The sequence below is a fragment of the Rutidosis leptorrhynchoides genome, chromosome 1 (genome assembly GCF_046630445.1).
Source record: "Rutidosis leptorrhynchoides isolate AG116_Rl617_1_P2 chromosome 1, CSIRO_AGI_Rlap_v1, whole genome shotgun sequence".
NCBI classification, from domain to species: domain Eukaryota; kingdom Viridiplantae; phylum Streptophyta; class Magnoliopsida; order Asterales; family Asteraceae; genus Rutidosis; species Rutidosis leptorrhynchoides.
The window spans coordinates 563,317,494-563,343,064 of NC_092333.1; the positions used below are offsets into that span (position 1 = coordinate 563,317,494).

Sequence of the window (25,571 nt, forward strand, 5' to 3'; positions counted from 1 at the left end):
TTTAATGATTAGGCAAAATTTGATACTTTGTAGAAGTTATTTGCAAGAGGAGAGTGGTTACTATAAAAGTACAAACAAACTATGCATGTCCAAATCTATTAATGATAACCCTATCTTTAGATTTTTCCATAAAATAAATAAACACTATAAAAAATGACTTTGTTTCTTCCTCACAGAACTTATAAGAAGATACTTCATGTTAACAAGCAACTTGGGATAATTCAAATCCATTTACTAATATGTTTTCATTTGAACAAATGACACATGACATGTTAGTTGACTTGTGATCACAACAAGTCAGGTTTCTGAACTTGGCCCTGCACAGCAGTGTTGTTTAAACAAAAGCTTAAGACTTCAACATTCATTTTGATATCACAAAAGAGAACCAGCAGCCAATCAGTCAAAATGAAAAAAAATAATAATAGAAATTGTAATGCAGATAACACCAAAACTCGACAAACTAATACATGATCTCGATTATCATTGCCAAAAACTAACAGTAAATTGAACCACGGCAACCACCACTTCTGAACAAACCTTCAGAACACAACTAGTGATTCTAGGAACGCGCAGGAGCAGGCCCAGCTCCAGCTCCAGCACCTGCACGCGGTGCTTGTCCCGCCTTGGGAAGATCATCCTGAAAACACATGAATAATGCTTAGCGCATCTTTTCACACACAAAGGGACTTGAAAAATTGTTTAATTATCAGAATAGTATGAAGCATAACAACCCCTGAAGTCGTATCACAAAAAACAAAAAATAGAGATTTCCAGGTCTACTCATTTACTTAAAACTGAATCTACAAGGGTTGTCTAATCTCTAATATCTAACATGTGACATATGTCAAATCAAAATAGAGTAAAAGGAAACAAGCCAGATGGGTCAGAAGGTGTTCTAACTGTATCTCACATAACTTGTGTTAATATTTAACAAGCTACTACTAATTACCTAAGCAGCTTTGAAGAACATAATTGACTTCTACGAAACAATAAAACTTAGAAAATCAAACGATAAGTTACTGGAAGCGTATAGGGAAGAAAGACATGTTAAAAGAAAAATATATTGACACAACACCATTCATGTGACACCTAACGACTGCCTGCAGCTACCTATGAATGAGCTAACTAAATCAAACACCAACGATAGCATGAGCATCTGATTTAAATGTCATCACAATTTAAGGCCACATATCAATCTCGTAAAGTCACTGTACTAAACTTCGGTATCTGGTCATACTTGATCATATTATTCTAAGTCCACAAACTTTGCATGTAAATAATGATAGGTAACAATATACGCATAAAATGATAACATTAAGTTCAAAAATAAGTAGCATACCCTTGGGCGGGTAAACCGCTTTGGGGGCTCACGGTTCCTTCTATCAATTCGTGAACGAACCCTAACAACTTTGGAGTGAATTGCACAGGAAACACAGTACTGCATCTTCAAGTACAACTTGGGAAGTGTATATTCTGAACAAACAATAAAATTTCAATCATTTAACCATACATACATAAGTCATATCATTCATAAAATCCTTATAAGGCAAACAAGACTTACGTTCAAAGGCACAAGCTTCTTGAACATCCCTAACAGCAGCTTGCTCCACTATGTTCCTCACAAGAAACCTCTTAATAGCCTTGTCCTAATCAACCACCAATTTAAAAAAAAAACAATTTACGTCAAAATGGTGTGAGTATAGAAATCTGCAACTAACGTCATTATGGTGTCGTTTGTTTTTCAGTCAGGAGATCTTATTATGTCTTATGTCTACGCGCCTGCAATTGTTTTTGTTGCAGACTGTTTGTTTTTCTGAAGACATAAGATAATGTCTTATTCTGACTGCAATCTCGCAGCCTTAGAGATGTGCTTCTAAGTGATGCAGACAGGATTAAATTATTTTGTAGACATAAAAAAAAGGTCTTCAGAATTCAGCATACAGACCTTAGACCACATCTTCTTTACAGAAATGGTCCAGATCTTCAAACAAAAACATCTTAAAAAACAAACAACACCTATGCCTCGGAGCTGTTTGGCTTTTTACCCTCTTATAGGCTCATTATTCTTTATTTTTTTAAAATCCTTATTTATACTTAATTTAAAGCTTTAAAACTAGAAGACACAAAAAGTTTTCAAAATGATAACTGATCCAAGTCTAATCAGAGTTCTCATATTTCAAAGAGACCAGAAGCATGTAAAATCAACTAAAATCACAACTCATACACAGATTTCTTTACATTTCACATAATTCATAAATCTGAAATAACTACTTTATTATTCCATAAATTAGGGCACACATGAACATATAACCAAAATATAATCATGAATTTACTATATTGTAAAATTGAATAATAGTAATAAAAATTCGTACCTTGGGGCAACATTTTCCACAGTTAGAGCAACGAATGAACTTAACGTGTCCACGGCCGTGCTTGTTGCGTCCACCATTCCTACGCTTGAATGTCTACGCAAAATACATTAAAATTTCAATTAATTAATACAAACACTTTAAATTTCTTCATCTATCAATAAATTAAAATAAGAAATAGAAATAAATAACTAACCATCCTTGCAGAGTGTGATGTGAGTTGATGTGTTCGTCGAGGGAACCACCGCTGCCGCCTTTTGATTTGCTCGCTTGCTATACTTAGAATTTAGGGTTTGAGGAGTTTTGGTTATATTATAGGCTTTTACCAGATGGGCCATCTTGTTATATTTGTTGGGCTACATTATTCATGTCATAGCCCATAGTTTTCGTGTATAGCCCATTTAGAAACGGCACCTTGTTAGTTTGTTAACTGAAATTGTTTGCTTAACATGCTAAAAATATTTGGGTGAACTGTTGAAGTTTATTCTGTTAAGTTATTTGAGAAGATTGATAATTTTTACTCATATATATATTGACTAATTGGATTATCGCGTGATCATTTATGACTCTTTCCTAGCTACTTAAATGTGTTGTTAGTTTGTTCAAACCTTAGGATTTTTTGCGAGTGTTCGGACATCAACCAGGAAGATAAGGCACATAAGCATACATCAACATTCAACATTACCCAATTCTGTCGAGTCTCGAAGCACCACTACTACACCAATTCCCCAACAAAATCCCCGATTTCCTAAGAGTTTCCTATTTCATATTCCGGTTGACCAATTCGTGCAGTATCCAATCCAGAATCACAAGGTATGAAAAAATTAATCCCCATCATGGCCGCGGAGGTTAACCCGCGATGACTTCGGGCTGCCCGCAAAACGGGTAGTCGCCCTGGGATTAGTCAGCTCGCAAAGCGTGTCGGAATTTCAAGTATACCGAGAGAGAAAAAAAAGTATGAGGATGCAAAATGTAGATAGTATTACCCAACTCCAAAGTCGACATACTGTTTCTATAATTATCTCCGAGCAGACTCATAAGAAAAAGATGGTAATTAGTCATTTAGTAATGATAAGGAAAGTAGATGCGTAAAGCATTAAAACGAGAAGACTTGTATGAATGTTCATTTGTTAGTACAAAGCTATCCCCTTTTTAGTTATCAACTGAAGCCCTCGCTTCACGGCGTGAAACGTTTGCTAAATCCGGTTGACAAAAGAAAAGGAAAAAATAGTCGTAATTTCAATAACACAAGGATAATTCGGGAGGTGCTCGTGTATATTTAATAATATGCTAAGTATATTTGTATATCTGATTATAATTTTTTTAAGAATTAGCACAACTTGTTTTAGGGTATGGTCTGCTAAATGCCCCGAGTGTAAAACTCGATAAAATAGCTAAAAAAATTATTTAATCAATAAAGTGATGAACCTGCTATAGCTATATTTTCATTGAATTCATATGCAGCCTCAAAACCAGCAATGAAGATGTTTTCTTGTTGTAGCTTTAGAAACTATAATAACTGGAACGCCAAGGGTAAGCTACTATTACAAACAAACTCAATAATACTTGGACTTCTAATTTGTTTGCATAAAATAATACAATAACAAGTTGCAATATTCCCAATATTAATCACAGCAACATCTTCATCACTGGATCGAAACGCTCACCTTTGTCTTCCGCTATAATAATAATAATAGTCTTGTTCTACATGATCGATTACGCATGCAGATCCTTATCTGAACTCCATACAGGTGCTTTTTGAGGACTGCTTTCGTTTAGTGTGTTCACTCCATTTTCAACATTTAATAGAGGATCAGTCTCGCTCTCCTTTGCCTTAATAAATTTTACAAACAAAAATATGAGATAATCAGGTATCAGGTCTTCAACATTATTAATAATAATAATAATGATAATAATAATATGATCAAGTTTCATTCTTTTATCATTATTATTACTCCATTATTAAGGGGTAAGGGGTGCAAATTTTTCGTATCAGTATATTTAAGAAACAGATGCAGCGAACAGCAATATTTGTTAACCTAACAGCTGGCGCTGTAATCATACCTTGCTTATTTGTAGCTATTAAATCAAATACTTATGTGTAGTTTCCAAAATTATGTGTATATGCAGTATTTTAATGCCGAACAAAATGCGTGCAGATAACCATTTAAGTGTAAGTTAAAAATATGTACCTGAGAAACTTGTGTTGATGCTTCGGTGGCCTTTGGTTGGGCATCACGAGTACAGAAATATGAATAGAGTACCATGCCGACAACAGCGACAAGGATTCCAATAATGTTTCGCCAGCTAAACGGGTCATGTAGTAAAACGTAACCAAACGCCAGCACTAAACATGTTTTTAGATGACCTAGAACCTGATAAGTCACTGGAGACGTCTTCCCAATAACCAAGAATGTACTGAAGTTCACCGAAACCGATATAAAGCAAGAAAGTACAATAAACGCCTGAAATAAGATACGATTAGGATTTGGTTTACTCAAAGTAAGAAAAAAGTAGTTAGTCCTCACCAGAACTTGAGGTGTATATTTGAAAGCAAAAACGTTCTTATTCGTCAAAAGGCCATCTAAAAATGGGCCCACGATGAACAACGTAAGAGCCTGGTAGGGGCAAGATTGGTACAGGAGTTGAGTTGAAGAAACCTTAAATTTCTTCTGGATTGTATTTGTCATCTGAGATAAAAATGGTTAAGATTGAACCAATATTCATGCATTTATGGACGGATCATTTTGGATTAAATTCTCTTTAACAGAATTAAATTAACATACAAGGAAACGGGTCACAAAAAAGTCAAAAGTTGCCTAAAGTATAAATGTAATCTATGTAACCTCAAAAATTATTTAATTCAAGAAATATTAATGTGATGTTGAATGACATTCGACACACTAGCAATAAAAAGTTGACAAATTTTAGATTAGTGCGTTAGTTCAACCTGACCCACCCGAGATAAAACATAGAAAAGGATACAATTTGGGCGATGCAAGTTGTGATGACTGCCAGCAGAGATAAAATGCTACCCATGACATTCAGTTGCAGGTCGGTTACAGTTGCGATACCAACTCCCAGAAGCAGGATACAAAGTGAGAAACGAATCTTCTTACTGCAGATGCAATTCAACAAATATTAAAGACGACATCTTTAGTAAGTGATACAGTTGTAATCTTTTTTAAGATGGTGAGCTAATTTTTTTCGAAAACTTAACCTGAACTGTTTGCTGAAAAAAAGCGTCTCCAAAAGTACAGTGCAGGGAATGATAGCTAATTTTGTCATCTGCAACAAAACGAAACTTCGAAAATGATGAGTGCGGAAGAAAGTTTTATACAATTTTGCAAATATTTATACAGTAGGAATAGAACACAGGTATTAAATTAAATCTGAAATATTTATTTAATAATAGTCATCATTACCTGATAAAACCCAACAGAATTGAAACCGAGACTAAGGTTTAAAAGGCCAATAGAGGTCCCATTTAATATGCCGAAGCCCATGACAGCTCTAGGATCGAACGGCTTGTGCTCAAAGAATTTCATCCATAACGCAACATGTAGCGAACAAAACGTGACTAAAAGATGCCAGCTTGTTAAAGTTGTAGCTGAGAGACCAAGGAATCGAATCAAAATTAAAGAAGGTTAAAATAAAAAACAGAGAATTGTATATCATGCAAATATAATATCTCTACAATTAACTTCTGACATCGAACATAATTTTAAAAATGCACGACTATCGTGTAGCATAATTAACGTTGTCAGGATCTGTAATAAATTCAGGTGAAAATTTTGCCTCAAATGAGAAGCAAAGTCAAATTTATTTTAGGAAAGTCCAAACCAGAAGTTCGAGCATTTATTTGCAGTGCAAAATAGAAATATATAAATGCTGGTTCAAAATGACTATTTCAGAAACCTTTCAATATTAATTAAACTAGCAACGTATGCACCTACAAAAAGTAAAAAGTATGATACGAAACCAATTAACCAAAGAGAAGAAAAGGGTGCACAATATTTCAAACCACTTATACTTTTAAATTGAACTATAGACATCAGATATCAAATATGATTGACCAAATATGATGTGTAAAAGTTGAATTATCATCCAACTACATGTAATTGGTGAATAAAATCTATGATATCCATATAAGAACTAATTTTGACAAAATGAAACAAATAGGTTACGCAAATGCACTTTCTAAAGTGGCCCTCAAAGATTTCCACTCAAATTTTATGCAAAATAGTAGGCATTGTACGCATCCATGAAACAGTTTCAACTTTTTTCCGTTTGGGCACCCGCTAAGTTGTGTAAATCCTCATTTTGGGTGTTGCTTTGTCTATCTATTTAGTCCTGTTTTTTACGAGGAACCTCACTGTGAACGAGCACATCCGCTCCCCATAGCAGGTAAACCTCGGACATCGGAAACCCAGGTGTCACCCCGATGCCGGGTAAAGCAACTTCCACTGGAGATCCCTAATTAGATTCAAGAGAAAGCCTTGGACGTTTTACGGTGCCAATGATCGAATCCGAGACCTCCGGTTTCATTAGGAGTCCGGTGGCCACTTGAGCAAGCCCAAGTGGTTCCTTTTATACCTCTTATTCGAGTCATATAAAATTCTTTTTTTCTCAAAAAACGAAAACACATAAGATACCATATTAAGTATAAACAATATTTTTAGACCGCGTGAATGTTAAACAAACCAACTTTGAAGAATGGAAGACTTTTACAAGGTTATTAGTTTTAAAAACACCAAAGAATATTTACATGAACCAACTATAGGATTCTACTTTAGTAATCTCTTTAGCCGTAGACTTCAAAATTTAATGACGAAAAAATAAGATTCCCATAAATCAAGTGACATCAAACTTGAAGTACACAAGGGAACGCCTATAGATCAATGATCACAATAAAGCTACTTTCACAAAAATTCTATCACGGGCAATGCAAACGAGTACACACATCCACCCAAAATGAAACACAATGAGCTATCTTGATCCATAAAAGTTGCCATCTTGAAACAACAAAATTTATGCAAAAGATGAATGTGAATAGTGACTTACCAAAGGTAAAACCAAGGGTGCTAATGAGGGCCTTGTTGCAAATCACAATTGAAACTGAAGAAATAACAGATAAACCTAAAGCCCCAATTGTTCCCAACTGAATCCTCTGCTGCCCCTCACTCATCTTATTCTTAAATCTTAGATCTTTATTCTTTTACAGCCTGTACAGACATTAAAAAGCTTTTTAATACACAAATTTAGCATCAAGTTCAAAACTTTCTACTAATTCTACATATAAATCCAAGGAAGAAAGCATAATAAATCAAAATTATACCTATTATAACGCATTCAAGTAAACAAAATGTAACTGCAAATCAAGAATATACAAAAGTAAGTTGAGAAAAACAAAACCCTAGATCTGCAATTACAAGAGAATACAAAAGGTAAAAGGTCACCTGAAAGCTGATACCGACTGTTATTAGAATGAAGATCAAAGAGGAATATGGTACTATTTATTATGTATATAAATATAAATATAAATATAAATATAAATATAAATGTAAATGTAAATTAAAAATAAAAACTGTAGTAAGTATGAAATTAAAAATTAAATATTATTAGTAGGTGGAACTCGTGATGTAAAAGAAAGGTGTTGTGTAAATGAAGAAAACGGGGAAAAGGAATACGAAAAAGTTAATGGTAGCAAAAATTGAGTTGTTTAAAAAAATGTGATATTCCGGCAAGTTTTACGCCGGCGGATCATGTGATAATTGCATCACCGAAAATGGTAGGTGGATCGGATGTTAGTGTTGACTCCTTTGTTTCAAAATTACAATATACTACCTCCATACCACTTTTTTTTTTTTTTTAAGAAAAAAAAAAATAACAATAGCAAGTACTAATTAGGCAATTAGCAGTTTAGCAATTAGCAGTTTAGCAATTAGCATTAGCAATTAGCAATTACTTTACTATTACTATTAATTACTATTACTATTACTATTACTATTACTATTAAAATTAAAATAAAATATCAATAGCAATTAAAATGGTACAACTATATTCAATAATGAAGTACACACACTAAACTAATACAACTAAATAGATAACTACATCCATTTCATTGCAATCATTCATCATTATTCATTAACAATTAATAATTAGGGTGTACTTGATATATTTAGATTTAGAGAAATGAAAATGAGAATAATAACAAGAATAAGATGGGAATATAACAGAATATTATAAGAATTGTTGTAAATTTAGTAGTTAAATATGGATGGTAATTAGTCAAATATGGATAGTAAAATTTGTACTATATATATGTGCATAATGTAAGTTACAAAAACACACATATACATTAAATACATCACACCTCTCTTCAACCTCTTTCTCTCCTATATCTTCTACAACACATCTCTCTTTTATTGGTTCTTTCAATTTGAATATATTGAACTAGACCACTAAAGGTAGTTATAAGCCTACGGAAATATAACACGTTATCAGCACGAAGTGCTCCGTATAATCAAGGTTTATCTAAGCAAGCACACGTCACTAATCAAGGTAAGAAATTATCTAACTTTTATTAACTTCACTAACATTTATATTTATGTTATTTAAGTTATATGTGGTCGGTTATACCGCCTGAATTATATTTCTGTAATCTAACTTTTATTAACTTCACTAACATTTATATTTATGTTATTTAAGTTATATATGGTCGGTTATACCGCCTGAATTATATTTCTGTAATCTAACTTTTATTAACTTCACTAACATTTATATTTATGTTATTTAAGTTATATATGGTCGGTTATACCGCCTGAATTATATTTTTGTAATCTAACTTTTATTAACTTCACTAACATTTATATTTATGTTATTTAAGTTATATATGGTCGGTTATACCGCCTGAATTATATTTTCTGTAATCTAACTCTTATTAACTTCACTAACATTTATATTTATGTTAATAAGACCTCATGATTGTACGCAACACGTCATTTGACAACACGGTACTTTATGTACGCAACACGTCATTTGACAACACGGTACCATGGGTCGAGATTAATTCCGATCAATACGAATACGATGGGGTCTTTATATGTTATCTAACATTTATGATTACTTATGCAATTAATCAATATTTATTTCATGCATACTAATGTTTATTCTTAAAAGTAAATCTTAAAAGTTAAAATAAGAAAAGTAGTTTGTATTTTTATTAAAAGTAAATCTTAAAAGTTAAAATAAGAAAAAGTAGTTTGTATTTTTATTAAAAGTAAATCTTAAAAGTTAAAATAAGAAAAAGTAGTTTGTATTTTTATTAAAAGTAAATCTTAAAAGTTAAAATAAGAAAAAGTAGTTTGTATTTTTATTAAAAGTAAATCTTAAAAGTTAAAATAAGAAAAGTAATTTGTATTTTTATTAAAAGTAAATCTTAAAAGTTAAAATAAGAAAAGTAGTTTGTATTTTTATTAAAAGTAAATCTTAAAAGTTAAAATAAGAAAAAGTAGTTTGTATTTTTTATTAAAAGTAAATCTTAAAAGTTAAAATAAGAAGAAAAAAAATCTTGTCCTTTATATTACTCATACGCGTTTTGATATAGTGACTTTATTCGTTAACATCAACTAACGTGTTACAACGGTCATATATACATAACGGTTGTTAACGTCAACTGACGACGTTACAACAACTATATTTTTCAAATATAAAATAAACATCTCCGTTTTCACATTTTCACAAATCAATCTTCATTTTTCAGATTACTACTCTCAAAAAGTTTTTGTAAAAATGATTCACACAAGGATGATTTTTCCTATTGTATTGGTCATATTAACTATCATCATTGTTGCTAATATACTACCGGGTGAACCTATATTCTATCCTGCCCTTGTGGTTTTATTATTTGTAATCATACAATTATTCTGTTGTTTGCTACTTATGAATTTAAAATGATTCTAATTTCATTTTATTATTTGTCTATAAATAGAAGTTGATTATGATTATGATTTATGTTATTCATCTTTTTGATAATAGAAAATGTCGAATTTAAAAAGGCTTAAATTTGTTCATTTAGAACAAGTGGAAACAACTACTTAACATGGGTTATGAATGTAGAAAAACATCTCGAATTAAACGGTATTTTAGAAACCCTGAATGAAAATAACAATTATTCCGAACAAGAGAAAGCAATAGTAAGTATTTTTTTTAGCAAACATATTGACGAGTCCTTAGAATCTACATATTATATGATCGAAAATCCAAGTGTATTATGGAAAATACACAAAGATAGATACGATATTAATTATAAAAAAATAAAAAATAAAAAAAATATAATAACGGTGATCCATGAAAGAATAAAATTAAAGATATTAGTAGACGCTCTTATAAGAATTCCGGAGATTCTTATTAATGATCTGGTAACGTGGATCATGAGTCTAGTATTTCTTGAATACATGAACATCTTGTTTAGCTCTACAAATAAGTCCCAAAAAAGAAAAGAAAACGAGAGTGAATCTGTTGACAAATCTTGATTAAATTAACCCTGAGCTACCTTGAGACTTGAATGGTTTGAATTTTCTAAGATGCCTAGTTTTTTTATGTATCACTCATAAATAAATGGTTTTAGACCATAACGCATATGTTTTATTAAGTGTTATCTTTTATGTACTTCAGATTATAACTTGTTTGCAGGTAATATAATTTGATTATCTTGCTTAAATATAACTCATTATTTGCTTATCTTATTTGAAGTTTTAGTATGAATCCTGCTGAAATACAACATCAATTAAATAGTAAAGACCTATGTATTGCAGATAGTAGTAATATACACACTATGATCAAATCTAAGAAATATTTCATTGATTTAAATCAAATGAAGGAATTATAAATACTATATCAGCTCTTGCAAACTTGATATAAGGAACGAAAAAGGCAAAATTTCATATTACCAAATGGTACGAATTTTTTTGGTAAACAATGTCTTGTTTTCTCCCAAATCAAAGAGAAATTTGTTAAGTTTCTCTGATATATATCATAATGGATATGATTATCAGTCAATGATAATCGAAAATGAGAAATATCTATGTAGCACCGAAAAGCGCATATGATAAAAAGCGCATATGATAAAAAGTGCATATGATGAAAAGCGCAGCGCATAGGATTAAAAGCGCATATGATAAAAAGCGCATATGATGAAAAGTGCAGCGCATATGATTAAAAGCGCATATGATAAAAAGCGCATATGATGAAAAGCGCAGCGCATATAATTAAAAGCGCATATAATGAAAAGTGCATATGACGAAAAGCGCAGCATATATGATTAAAAGCGCATCTGGTGAAAATAATATATGATGAAAAGTACATATGGTGATTAATGAAAATCACATATGGTGATTAATGAAAAGCACATATAGTGATTAATGAAAAGCACATATAGTGATTAAAGAAAAACACATATGGTGATTAATGAAAAGCACATATGGCGATTAATGAAAAGCACATATGGCGATTAATGAAAAGCACATTGAGAAATAATCACCAATGTTTCTTGAAAGAATTCAAGGGTATATATATGGACCAATTCATCCATCATGTGAACCATTTTTCTAATAGACGCATCTAACGCATGGTCTCATGTTTGTGTGTTATCAAGCCGTAATATGGCATTTGCAAAGTTTCTTGCACAAATTATTAAATTAAGAACACATTATTCTAATTACACCATTAAAAGGATGAGACTTGATAATGCTGGTGAGTTAACATCTCAAGCTTTTAATGATTATTATATGTCTACAAGGATTGTTGTTGAACATCCAGTTGCTCATGTGCATACACAAAATTAGTTTAGCTGAATCAATAGATAAACGCTTACAGCTAATAACTAGACAATTAGAAATGAGTACAAAATTCTCAATATTTATATGGGGACATGTAAATTTACATGATGTGACATTAATTCGCATTAAATCAAGTGCAAGTTATAAATATTCTCCATTACCAACTTAATTTTGGTGGAGACCAAATATTTTCCATATTAGAACATTTGGTTGTGCAGTGTATTTTTAATTGAACAACCACAACAAATGGTTCCTCAAAGAAGGATTGAAATATATGTTAGATATGAAACATCTTCAATCATAAGATATATTGAACCCATGACGGGTGATGTTTTTACAGCAAGTTTTGTCGATTATCACTTTAATGAAACATTGTTCCCTATATTAGGGGGAGAAATGAAATATACATAAAATGATGTTTCATGGTGTGAACATCAATTAAGGAATATTGATCATCGCACAAAAGAATGCGAAAAGAAAGTTCAAATATAATGCATATGCAAGAACTTGCAAATTAATTACTTTATGCATTTAAAGATACAAAAAATAAGTGACTAAATCATATATACCAGCAGTAAATGCTTCAGCTAGAATTGAAATTACAAAAGCTGGCAATAATGTCACTCATGAGTCTTTGCTACGGCAGAAACGTGGGAGACCAATTGGTTCCAAAGATAAAAATTCTCGAAAAAGAAAATCAGCTGATAATGAGGTAAAAGAAAGTGTTCAAGAAGAACCACAAATCAATACTCCTTCTGCAGAGGATATTGATAAATGTAAATACATAAATTGCAATAAATTATGCAATATTATGAAACTGAAATGAAATGAAAAATCTTGATGAGATATTTTCATATAATGTTACAATGACATCATGAATAAAGATGATGATCTGGAACCAAAATCTGTCATTGAATATCAAAATAGACATGATTGAACTTAACGGAAAGGAGCAATACTAGCTGAATTAGAATCGCTCAATAAAAGAAAAGTTTTTGGATCAATCGTTATCACTTTTAAAGATGTGAAAAAATGAGATACAAATGAATTTTTATCCGAAAAGAAATGTGCAAATGAAGTTACAAGGCAAAACTAGACTTGTAACTCAAGATTTTCCACAAAGACCAGAAATGAATTAGGAGAAAAACTTATCCTCCTATAATGAATACAATTACTTATTAGATACTTAATCAACCTGGTAGTTATTTAAATGCATCTCATGGATGTTGTTACTACTTATCTGTATGGATCACTTAATAGTGATATGTATATGAATATACCTGAAGGGTTAAGGTATCATAAGCATCTAATGCAAAACCCAAGGGAATATATTGTGAAATGTCCCGTTCTTATTGATTAAAAACGTTCCATATTAATTGATTTCGTTGCGAGGTTTTGACCTCTATATGAGACGTTTTTCAAAGACTGCATTCATTTTAAAACAAACCATAACCTTTATTTCATCAATAAAGGTTTAAAAAGCTTTACGTAGATTATCAAATAATGATAATCTAAAATATCCTGTTTACACACGACCATTACATAATGGTTTACAATACAAATATGTTACAACAAAATAAGTTTCTTGAATGCAGTTTTTACACAATATCATACAAGCATGGACTCCAAATCTCGTCCTTATTTAAGTATGCGACAGCGGAAGCTCTTAATAATCACCTGAGAATAAACATGCTTAAAACGTCAACAAAAATGTTGGTGAGTTATAGGTTTAACCTATATATATCAAATCATAATAATAGACCACAAGATTTCATATTTCAATACACATCCCATACATAGAGATAAAAATCATTCATATGGTGAACACCTGGTAACCGACAATAACAAGATGCATATATAAGAATATCCCCATCATTCCGGGACACCCTTCGGATATGATATAATTTCGAAGTACTAAAGCATCCGGTACTTTGGATGGGGTTTGTTAGGCCCAATAGATCTATCTTTAGGATTCGCGTCAATTAGGGTGTCTGTTCCCTAATTCTTAGATTACCAGACTTAATAAAAAGGGGCATATTCGATTTCGATAATTCAACCATAGAATGTAGTTTCACGTACTTGTGTCTATTTTGTAAATCATTTATAAAACCTGCATGTATTCTCATCCCAAAAATATTAGATTTTTAAAAATGGGACTATAACTCACTTTCACAGATTTCTACTTCGTCGAGAAGTAAGACTTGGCCACTGTTGATTCACGAACCTATAACAATATATACATATATATTAAAGTATGTTCAAAATATATTTACAACACTTTTAATATATTTTGATGTTTTAAGTTTATTAAGTCAGCTGTCCTCGTTAGTAACCTACAACTAGTTGTCCACAGTTAGATGTACAGAAATAAATCAATAAATATTATCTTGAATCAATCCACGACCCAGTGTATACGTATCTCAGTATTGATCACAACTCAAACTATATATATTTTGGAATCAACCTCAACCCTGTATAGCTAACTCCAACATTCACATATAGAGTGTCTATGGTTGTTCCGAAATATATATAGATGTGTCGACATGATAGGTCGAAACATTGTATACGTGTCTATGGTATCTCAAGATTACATAATATACAATACAAGTTGATTAAGTTATGGTTGGAATAGATTTGTTACCAATTTTCACGTAGCTAAAATGATAAAAATTATCCAATCTTGTTTTACCCATAACTTCTTCATTTTAAATCCGTTTTGAATGAATCAAATTGCTATGGTTTCATATTGAACTGTATTTTATGAATCTACACAGAAAAAGTATAGGTTTATAGTCGGAAAAATAAGTTACAAGTCGTTTTTGTAAAGGTAGTCATTTCAGTCGAAAGAACGACGTCTAGATGACCATTTTAGAAAACATACTTCCACTTTGAGTTTAACCATAATTTTTGGATATAGTTTCATGTTCATAATAAAAATCATTTTCTCAGAATAACAAGTTTTAAATCAAAGTTTATCATAGTTTTTAATTAACTAACCCAAAACAGCCCGCGGTGTTACTACGACGGCGTAAATCCGGTTTTACGGTGTTTTTCGTGTTTCCAGGTTTTAAATCATTAAGTTAGCATATCATATAGATATAGAACATGTGTTTAGTTAATTTTAAAAGTCAAGTTAGAAGGATTAACTTTTGTTTGCGAACAAGTTTAGAATTAACTAAACTATGTTCTAGTGATTACGAGTTTAAACCTTCGAATAAGATAGTTTTATATATATGAATCGAATGATGTTATGAACATCATTACTACCTCAAGTTTAGTAGGTAAACCTACTGGAAGTGACAAGAAAAGATCTAGCTTCAAAGGATCTTGGATGGCTTGAAAGTTCTTGAAGTAGGATCATGACACAAAAACAAGTTCAAGTAAGATTTTTGCTCGAATTAAGATAGTTTATAGTTATAGAAATTGAATCAAAGTTTGAATATGAATATTACCTTGAATAAGAAAGATAACCTACTGTATATAACAAAGGTTTCTTGATCTTAGATGATTACTTGGAATGGATTAGAAAGCTTGGAAGTAAATTAGTAAACTTGAAGGGATTTTTGAAGTATTCTTGAAGTGTTCTTCCTATGATGATTATAGCTTGATTCTTGAAGTGATTTTTGATGAAGATGATGATTAACTACTGTAAAAATACGTTCATAATAGTGTGGGTGTGTTGAGAGAGAATTAGAAAGAGATTTGGAAGTGAAATGGAGTGAATGATGAGTGTTAATTGGTGAGTGGTGAGTGGGGTTAAAAGGAGTTCTAGTTAGTTGACTAGCTCATGGTAGAAGTTAAAATTGATTAGTCATACATGACATAATCAAGAGTGGAATCCCATGCTAGTTCCTATTGGTATATACCCATAGTAAGTACGTTTTGAAGCTGTGTATAATACGGGTAAGAATACGACTAGAATTCTTGATGAAAGAAAAGAATGGGAAAGTAACTGTAACCATTTTCGTTAAGTATGAGTGTTTCGATATATGTCTTGAAGTCTTCTAAAAGTATTTTAATACATCTAAATACACTACATGTATATACATTTTAACGGAGTCGTTAAGTCATCGTTAGTCGTTACATGTAAGTGTTGTTTTGAAACCTTTAAGTTAACGATCTCAATTAATGTTGTTAACCCATTGTTAATTATATCTAATGAGATGTTAAATTATTATATTATCATGATATTATGATATATTAATATATCTTAATATGATATATATACATTTAAATGTCGTTACAACGATAATCGTTACATATATGTCTCGTTTAAAAATCATTAAGTTAGTAGTCTTGTTTTTACATATGTAGTTCATTGTTAATATACTTAATGATATGTTTACTTATCATAATATCATGTTAACTATATATATAACCATATATATGTCATCATATAGTTTTTACAAGTTTTAACGTTCGTGAATCACCGGTCAACTTGGGTAGTCAATTGTCTATATGAAACCTATTTCAATTAATCAAGTCTTAACAAGTTTGATTGCTTAACATGTTGGAAACGTTTAATCATGTAAATATCAATCTCAATTAATATATATAAACATGGAAAAGTTCGGGTCACTACAGTACCTACCCGTTAAATAAATTTCGTCCCGAAATTTTAAGCTGTTGAAGGTGTTGACGAATCTTCTGGAAATAGATGCGGGTATTTCTTCTTCATCTGATCTTCACGCTCCCAGGTGAACTCGGGTCCTCTACGAGCATTCCATCGAACCTTAACAATTGGTATTTTGTTTTGCTTAAGTCTTTTAACCTCACGATCCATTATTTCGACGGGTTCTTCGATGAATTGAAGTTTTTCGTTGATTTGGATTTCATCTAACGGAATAGTGAGATCTTCTTTAGCAAAACATTTCTTCAAATTCGAGACGTGGAAAGTGTTATGTACAGCCGCGAGTTGTTGAGGTAACTCTAGTCGGTAAGCTACTGGTCCGACACGATCAATAATCTTGAATGGTCCAATATACCTTGGATTTAATTTCCCTCGTTTACCAAATCGAACAACGCCTTTCCAAGGTGCAACTTTAAGCATGACCATCTCTCCAATTTCAAATTCTATATCTTTTCTTTTAATGTCAGCGTAGCTCTTTTGTCGACTTTGGGCAGTTTTCAACCGTTGTTGAATTTGGATGATCTTCTCGGTAGTTTCTTGTATAATCTCCGGACCCGTAATCTGTCTATCCCCCACTTCACTCCAACAAATCGGAGACCTGCACTTTCTACCATAAAGTGCTTCAAACGGCGCCATCTCAATGCTTGAATGGTAGCTGTTGTTGTAGGAAAATTCTGCTAACGGTAGATGTCGATCCCAACTGTTTCCGAAATCAATAACACATGCTCGTAGCATGTCTTCAAGCGTTTGTATCGTCCTTTCGCTCTGCCCATCGGTTTGTGGATGATAGGCAGTACTCATGTCTAGACGAGTTCCTAATGCTTGCTGTAATGTCTGCCAGAATCTTGAAATAAATCTGCCATCCCTATCAGAGATAATAGAGATTGGTATTCCATGTCTGGAGACGACTTCCTTCAAATACAGTCGTGCTAACTTCTCCATCTTGTCATCTTCTCTTATTGGCAGGAAGTGTGCTGATTTGGTGAGACGATCAACTATTACCCAAATAGTATCAAAACCACTTGCAGTCCTTGGCAATTTAGTGATGAAATCCATGGTAATGTTTTCCCATTTCCATTCCGGGATTTCGGGTTGTTGAAGTAGACCTGATGGTTTCTGATGCTCAGCTTTGACCTTAGAACACGTCAAACATTCTCCTACATATTTAGCAACATCGGCTTTCATACCCGGCCACCAAAAATGTTTCTTGAGATCCTTGTACATCTTCCCCGTTCCAGGATGTATTGAGTATCTGGTTTTATGAGCTTCTCTAAGTACCATTTCCCTCATATCTCCAAATTTTGGTACCCAAATCCTTTCAGCCCTATACCGGGTTCCGTCTTCCCGAATATTAAGATGCTTCTCCGATCCTTTGGGTATTTCATCCTTTAAATTTCCTTCTTTTAAAACTCCTTGTTGCGCCTCCTTTATTTGAGTAGTAAGGTTATTATGAATCATTATATTCATAGATTTTACTCGAATGGGTTCTCTGTCCTTCCTGCTCAAGGCATCGGCTACCACATTTGCCTTTCCTGGGTGGTAACGAATCTCAAAGTCGTAATCATTCAATAATTCAATCCACCTACGCTGCCTCATATTCAGTTGTTTCTGATTAAATATGTGTTGAAGACTTTTGTGGTCGGTATATATAATACTTTTGACCCCATATAAGTAGTGCCTCCAAGTCTTTAATGCAAAAACAACCGCACCTAATTCCAAATCATGCGTCGTATAATTTTGTTCGTGAATCTTCAATTGTCTAGACGCATAAGCAATCACCTTCGTTCGTTGCATTAATACACAACCGAGACCTTGCTTTGATGCGTCACAATAAATCACAAAATCATCATTCCCTTCAGGCAATGACAATATAGGTGCCGTAGTTAGCTTTTTCTTCAATAACTGAAATGCTTTCTCTTGTTCATCATTCCATTCAAATTTCTTCCCTTTATGCGTTAATGCAGTCAAGGGTTTTGCTATTCTGGAAAAGTCTTGGATGAACCTTCTGTAGTAACCAGCTAGTCCTAAAAACTGGCGTACGTGTTTCGGAGTTTTCGGTGTTTCCCACTTTTCAACAGTTTCTATCTTTGCTGGATCCACCTTAATACCTTCTTTGTTCACTATGTGACCGAGGAATTGAACTTCTTCCAACCAAAATGCACACTTTGAAAACTTAGCGTACAATTCTTCCTTCCTCAATACTTCTAACACCTTTCTCAAATGTTCACCGTGTTCTTGGTCATTCTTTGAGTAAATAAGTATGTCATCAATGAAAACGATGACAAACTTGTCAAGGTATGGTCCACACACTCGGTTCATAAGGTCCATGAACACAGCTGGTGCATTAGTTAAACCAAACGGCATGACCATAAACTCGTAATGACCGTAACGTGTTCTGAAAGCAGTCTTTGGAATATCATCTTCTTTCACCCGCATTTGATGATACCCGGAACGTAAGTCAATCTTTGAATAAACAGACGAGCCTTGTAGTTGATCAAATAAGTCATCGATTCTCGGTAGTGGGTAGCGGTTCTTGATGGTAAGTTTGTTCAACTCTCGGTAGTCGATACACAACCTGAATGTACCATCTTTCTTCTTGACAAACAAAACAGGAGCTCCCCACGGTGATGTGCTTGGTCGAATGAAACCACGCTCTAAAAGTTCTTGTAATTGGCTTTGTAGTTCTTTCATCTCGCTGGGTGCGAGTCTGTAAGGAGCACGAGCTATTGGTGCAGCTCCTGGTACAAGATCTATTTGAAATTCAACGGATCGATGTGGGGGTAATCCCGGTAATTCTTTCGGAAATACATCAGGAAATTCTTTTGCGACGGGAACATCATTGATGCTCTTTTCTTCAGTTTGTACTTTCTCGACGTGTGCTAGAACAGCATAGCAACCTTTTCTTATTAGTTTTTGTGCCTTCAAATTACTAATAAGATGTAGCTTCGTGTTGCCCTTTTCTCCGTACACCATTAAGGGTTTTCCTTTTTCTCGTATAATGCGAATTGCATTTTTGTAACAGACGATCTCTGCTTTCACTTCTTTCAACCAGTCCATACCGATTATCACATCAAAACTCCCTAACTCTACTGGTATCAAATCAATCTTAAATGTTTCACTAACCAGTTTAATTTCTCGATTCCGACATATATTATCTGCTGAAATTAATTTACCATTTGCTAATTCGAGTAAAAATTTACTATCCAAAGGCGTCAATGGACAACTTAATTTAGCACAAAAATCTCTACTCATATAGCTTCTATCCGCACCCGAATCAAATAAAACGTAAGCAGATTTATTGTCAATAAGAAACGTACCCGTAACAAGCTCCGGGTCTTCCTGTGCCTCTGCCGCATTAATATTGAAAACTCTTCCACGACCTTGTCCATTCGTGTTCTCCTGGTTCGGGCAATTTCTAATAATGTGGCCCGGTTTTCCACATTTATAACAAACTACATTGGCATAACTTGCTCCGACACTACTTGCTCCGCCATTACTCGTTCCGACACCATTTGTTCCTTTCGTTCTATTAACCCCTGGTCCGTAGACCTCACACTTCGCCGCGCTATGACCATTTCTTTTACACTTGTTGCAAAATTTGGTGCAGAACCCCGAGTGATTCTTTTCACACCTTTGGCATAGCTGCTTCTGATTGTTGTTGTTGTTGCGGTTATTATTGTTGTTAGGATGATTGTTGTAGTTGCTGTTGTTGTTGTTGTTGTTGTTGTTGGGCCGTTTGTTGTAGTTGCGATTGTTGGGATAATTGTTGCGATTATTGTTGTAATTGCTGTTGTTGCTGTATTGGCGATTCTTATCACCGTTTTCCTCCCACTTTCTTTTGACTTGCTTCACATTGGCCTCTTCAGCAGTCTGTTCTTTAATTCTTTCTTCAATCTGGTTCACTAGTTTGTGAGCCATTCTACATGCCTGTTGTATGGAGGCGGGCTCGTGTGAACTTATATCTTCTTGGATTCTTTCCGGTAATCCTTTCACAAACGCGTCGATCTTCTCTTCCTCATCTTCGAACGCTCCCGGACACAATAGGCACAATTCTGTGAATCGTCTTTCGTACGTGGTAATATCAAATCCTTGGGTTCGTAACCCTCTAAGTTCTGTCTTGAGCTTATTGACCTCGGTTCTGGGACGGTACTTCTCGTTCATCAAGTGCTTGAATGCTGACCACGGTAGTGCATACGCATCATCTTGTCCCACTTGCTCTAGATAGGTATTCCACCATGTTAACGCAGAACCTGTGAAGGTATGCGTAGCGTACTTCACTTTGTCCTCTTCAGTACACTTACTTATGGCAAACACCGATTCAACCTTCTCGGTCCACCGTTTCAATCCGATCGGTCCTTCGGTTCCATCAAATTCCAAAGGTTTGCAGGCAGTGAATTCTTTGTAGGTGCATCCTACACGATTTCCTGTACTGCCAGATCCAAGGTTATTGTTGGTATATAGCGCAGCCTGTACTGCGGCTATGTTTGAAGCTAGAAAAGTACGGAATTCCTCTTCATTCATATTCACGGTGTGTCGAGTAGTCGGTGCCATTTCCTTCAAAATAGTCAAATGGAACAAGTTAATCATACAGAATATTAAGAGTAGTTAATAGTATTTCGTAGCATAATATGAACTCATTTATAAAAGCTTTTTCTTCATATTAGCGTTTTATAAGTTTAAATTCGGGTAGTACCTACCCGTTAAGTTCATACTTAGTAGCTAATATACAATTCAACTACTACAATTCTATATGAAAAACTGATTATAATAATATTTCGCGTTCAAACTTTTATACAATATTTTACAAACTTACAATACCGCTTATTTTACATAAAGCATGAAATATAGCACACAATAACTTTGATACAAGATAGTTGTGAAGATAATTCTAGCTAGTACACAAGTCGTTCAGCAAAGGCAATAAAGACACGTAATTCATACGTCCAGAAACAAGTCATGCATTCTGGTTTTACTAGGACTACTTCCCATCCTTGGTCTTGTGGAACATAACCGTTATGGCCGTTGATAAGACAGCGTGTTGTAACGTCGTCAAAGGGACGAGGGTTACGTAATGACCAACAGTCTCGTAATAACCTAAAAACCTCATTTCTTACCCCAATTACCGACTCCGTCACTTGAGGAAACGTTTTGTTTAATAGTTGTAGCCCGATGTTCTTGTTCTCACTTTGGTGAGAAGCGAACATTACTAACCCGTAAACATAACATGCTTCTTTATGTTGCATGTTAGCCGCTTTTTCTAAATCACGAAGTCCTATATTTGGATATACTGAGTCAAAATAATTTCTTAACCCGTTGCGTAAAATAGCATTTGGGTTCCCCGCAATATATGCGTCAAAGTAAACACATCGTAACTTATGGATTTCCCAATGTGATATCCCCCATCTTCCGAACGAAAGCCTTTTATAAACCAAATCATTCTTGGAACGTTCTTCGAATGTCTTACAAACTGATCTCGCCTTAAATAGTTGTGCTGAGGAATTCTGACCGACTCTAGACAAGATTTCATCAATCATGTCTCCGGGTAGGTCTCTTAAAATATTGGGTTGTCTATCCATTTTGTGTTTTTATACTGTAAAATAGACAAAAGTTAGATTCATAAAAAAAATACTTATTAATACAAGCAATTTTTACATATATCATAAAGCATAAGCACACTATATTACATATATTACACCACACGAATACAACTATCTTATTCCGACTCGCTTGTTTCTTCTTCTTCGGTTTTGGTTCGTTTTGCCAAGTTTCTAGGGATATATGATGTTCCCCTAATACGAGCCGTAATTTTCCACATTGGTTTAGAAAAACCTGGTGGTTTAGAGGTTCCCGGGTCATTGTTACAACTTAAGGACTTCGGGGGTTGACGATACATATAAAGTTCATCGGGGTTGGAATTAGATTTCTCTATTTTTATGCCCTTTCCCTTATTATTTTCTTTTGCCTTTTTAAATTCAGTTGGGGTAATTTCTATAACATCATCGGAATTCTCGTCGGAATCCGATTCATCGGAGAATTGGTAATCCTCCCAATATTTTGCTTCCTTGGCGGAAACACCATTGACCATAATTAACCTTGGTCGGTTGGTTGAGGATTCTCTTTTACTTAACCGTTTTATTATTTCCCCCACCGGTTCCGATTCTTCTTCCGGTTCCGATTCTTCTTCCGGTTCTGATTCTTCTTCCGGTTCCGACTCTTCTTCCGGTTCCTCTTCGGGAACTTGTGAATCAGTCCACGAATCATTCCAATTTACATTTGACTCTTCATTATTATTAGGTGAGTCAATGGGACTTGTTCTAGAGGTAGACATCTATCACATAATATCAAACACGTTAAGAGATTAATATATCACATAATATTCATATGTTAAAAATATATAGTTTCCAACAAAAATGTTAAGCAATCATTTTTAAAGAAAACACGGTCGAAGTCCAGAATCACTAATGCATCCTAACAAACTCGATAAGACACACTAATGCAAATTTTCTGGTTCTCTAAGACCAACGCTCGGATACCAACTGAAATGTCCCGTTCTTATTGATTAAAAACGTTCCATATTAATTGATTTCGTTGCGAGGTTTTGACCTCTATATGAGACGTTTTTCAAAGACTGCATTCATTTTAAAACAAACCATAACCTTTATTTCATCAATAAAGGTTTAAAAAGCTTTACGTAGATTATCAAATAATGATAATCTAAAATATCCTGTTTACACACGACCATTACATAATGGTTTACAATACAAATATGTTACAACAAAATAAGTTTCTTGAATGCAGTTTTTACACAATATCATACAAGCATGGACTCCAAATCTCGTCCTTATTTAAGTATGCGACAGCGGAAGCTCTTAATAATCACCTGAGAATAAACATGCTTAAAACGTCAACAAAAATGTTGGTGAGTTATAGGTTTAACCTATATATATCAAATCATAATAATAGACCACAAGATTTCATATTTCAATACACATCCCATACATAGAGATAAAAATCATTCATATGGTGAACACCTGGTAACCGACAATAACAAGATGCATATATAAGAATATCCCCATCATTCCGGGACACCCTTCGGATATGATATAATTTCGAAGTACTAAAGCATCCGGTACTTTGGATGGGGTTTGTTAGGCCCAATAGATCTATCTTTAGGATTCGCGTCAATTAGGGTGTCTGTTCCCTAATTCTTAGATTACCAGACTTAATAAAAAGGGGCATATTCGATTTCGATAATTCAACCATAGAATGTAGTTTCACGTACTTGTGTCTATTTTGTAAATCATTTATAAAACCTGCATGTATTCTCATCCCAAAAATATTAGATTTTTAAAAATGGGACTATAACTCACTTTCACAGATTTCTACTTCGTCGAGAAGTAAGACTTGGCCACTGTTGATTCACGAACCTATAACAATATATACATATATATTAAAGTATGTTCAAAATATATTTACAACACTTTTAATATATTTTGATGTTTTAAGTTTATTAAGTCAGCTGTCCTCGTTAGTAACCTACAACTAGTTGTCCACAGTTAGATGTACAGAAATAAATCAATAAATATTATCTTGAATCAATCCACGACCCAGTGTATACGTATCTCAGTATTGATCACAACTCAAACTATATATATTTTGGAATCAACCTCAACCCTGTATAGCTAACTCCAACATTCACATATAGAGTGTCTATGGTTGTTCCGAAATATATATAGATGTGTCGACATGATAGGTCGAAACATTGTATACGTGTCTATGGTATCTCAAGATTACATAATATACAATACAAGTTGATTAAGTTATGGTTGGAATAGATTTGTTACCAATTTTCACGTAGCTAAAATGATAAAAATTATCCAATCTTGTTTTACCCATAACTTCTTCATTTTAAATCCGTTTTGAATGAATCAAATTGCTATGGTTTCATATTGAACTGTATTTTATGAATCTACACAGAAAAAGTATAGGTTTATAGTCGGAAAAATAAGTTACAAGTCGTTTTTGTAAAGGTAGTCATTTCAGTCGAAAGAACGACGTCTAGATGACCATTTTAGAAAACATACTTCCACTTTGAGTTTAACCATAATTTTTGGATATAGTTTCATGTTCATAATAAAAATCATTTTCTCAGAATAACAAGTTTTAAATCAAAGTTTATCATAGTTTTTAATTAACTAACCCAAAACAGCCCGCGGTGTTACTACGACGGCGTAAATCCGGTTTTACGGTGTTTTTCGTGTTTCCAGGTTTTAAATCATTAAGTTAGCATATCATATAGATATAGAACATGTGTTTAGTTAATTTTAAAAGTCAAGTTAGAAGGATTAACTTTTGTTTGCGAACAAGTTTAGAATTAACTAAACTATGTTCTAGTGATTACGAGTTTAAACCTTCGAATAAGATAGTTTTATATATATGAATCGAATGATGTTATGAACATCATTACTACCTCAAGTTTAGTAGGTAAACCTACTGGAAGTGACAAGAAAAGATCTAGCTTCAAAGGATCTTGGATGGCTTGAAAGTTCTTGAAGTAGGATCATGACACAAAAACAAGTTCAAGTAAGATTTTTGCTCGAATTAAGATAGTTTATAGTTATAGAAATTGAATCAAAGTTTGAATATGAATATTACCTTGAATAAGAAAGATAACCTACTGTATATAACAAAGGTTTCTTGATCTTAGATGATTACTTGGAATGGATTAGA

At 33.3% G+C, this 25,571-nt stretch overlaps 2 protein-coding genes across 3 annotated transcripts; both read right to left on the reverse strand.

Annotated features, from left to right (window-relative positions):
• Positions 1 to 211: 211 nt before the first annotated feature.
• LOC139881353 (small ribosomal subunit protein eS26x-like) lies at positions 212 to 2,683 on the reverse strand. Its single transcript, XM_071865841.1, has 5 exons — positions 2,566 to 2,683; positions 2,373 to 2,465; positions 1,562 to 1,646; positions 1,340 to 1,473; positions 212 to 637 (listed from the first exon to the last, which is right to left on the reverse strand). Exons 1-5 carry the CDS (start codon positions 2,566 to 2,568, stop codon positions 560 to 562), a joined length of 393 nt encoding a protein of 130 aa, XP_071721942.1. The 5' UTR covers positions 2,569 to 2,683; the 3' UTR covers positions 212 to 559.
• Positions 2,684 to 3,786: 1,103 nt separating this feature from the next.
• Positions 3,787 to 8,190, reverse strand: LOC139881362 (UDP-xylose transporter 3-like). Of its 2 annotated transcripts, XM_071865848.1 has the most exons (9): positions 7,829 to 8,190; positions 7,708 to 7,740; positions 7,434 to 7,594; positions 5,795 to 5,979; positions 5,590 to 5,657; positions 5,355 to 5,487; positions 4,898 to 5,059; positions 4,562 to 4,834; positions 3,787 to 4,202 (listed from the first exon to the last, which is right to left on the reverse strand). In XM_071865848.1, exons 3-9 carry the CDS (start codon positions 7,555 to 7,557, stop codon positions 4,086 to 4,088), a joined length of 1,062 nt encoding a protein of 353 aa, XP_071721949.1. In that variant the 5' UTR covers positions 7,558 to 7,594; positions 7,708 to 7,740; positions 7,829 to 8,190; the 3' UTR covers positions 3,787 to 4,085. The 2 variants fall into 2 exon arrangements, with proteins under 2 accessions (XP_071721949.1, XP_071721956.1); XM_071865855.1 differs by lacking the exon at positions 7,708 to 7,740 and having other exon boundaries at positions 7,829 to 7,914.
• Between the last annotated feature and the right edge of the window lie 17,381 nt (positions 8,191 to 25,571).

What these genes read in the sequence shown, in the direction of transcription:
- LOC139881353 (XM_071865841.1), bottom strand. An exon ending in GTGGAAAATGTTGCCCCAAG is followed by an intron (nt 1,647 to 2,372) that starts GTACGAATTTTT and finishes GTGGTTGATTAG; the next exon opens with GACAAGGCTATTAAGAGGTT. An exon ending in AGAAGCTTGTGCCTTTGAAC is followed by an intron (nt 1,474 to 1,561) that starts GTAAGTCTTGTT and finishes TTGTTTGTTCAG; the next exon opens with AATATACACTTCCCAAGTTG.
- LOC139881362 (XM_071865848.1), bottom strand. Translation starts at nt 7,557, where the DNA reads ATGAGTGAGGGGCAGCAGAGGATTCAGTTGGGAACAATTGGGGCTTTA. An exon ending in CACCCTTGGTTTTACCTTTG is followed by an intron (nt 5,980 to 7,433) that starts GTAAGTCACTAT and finishes TTGGTCTCTCAG; the next exon opens with CTACAACTTTAACAAGCTGG. An exon ending in AATATACACCTCAAGTTCTG is followed by an intron (nt 4,835 to 4,897) that starts GTGAGGACTAAC and finishes ATCTTATTTCAG; the next exon opens with GCGTTTATTGTACTTTCTTG.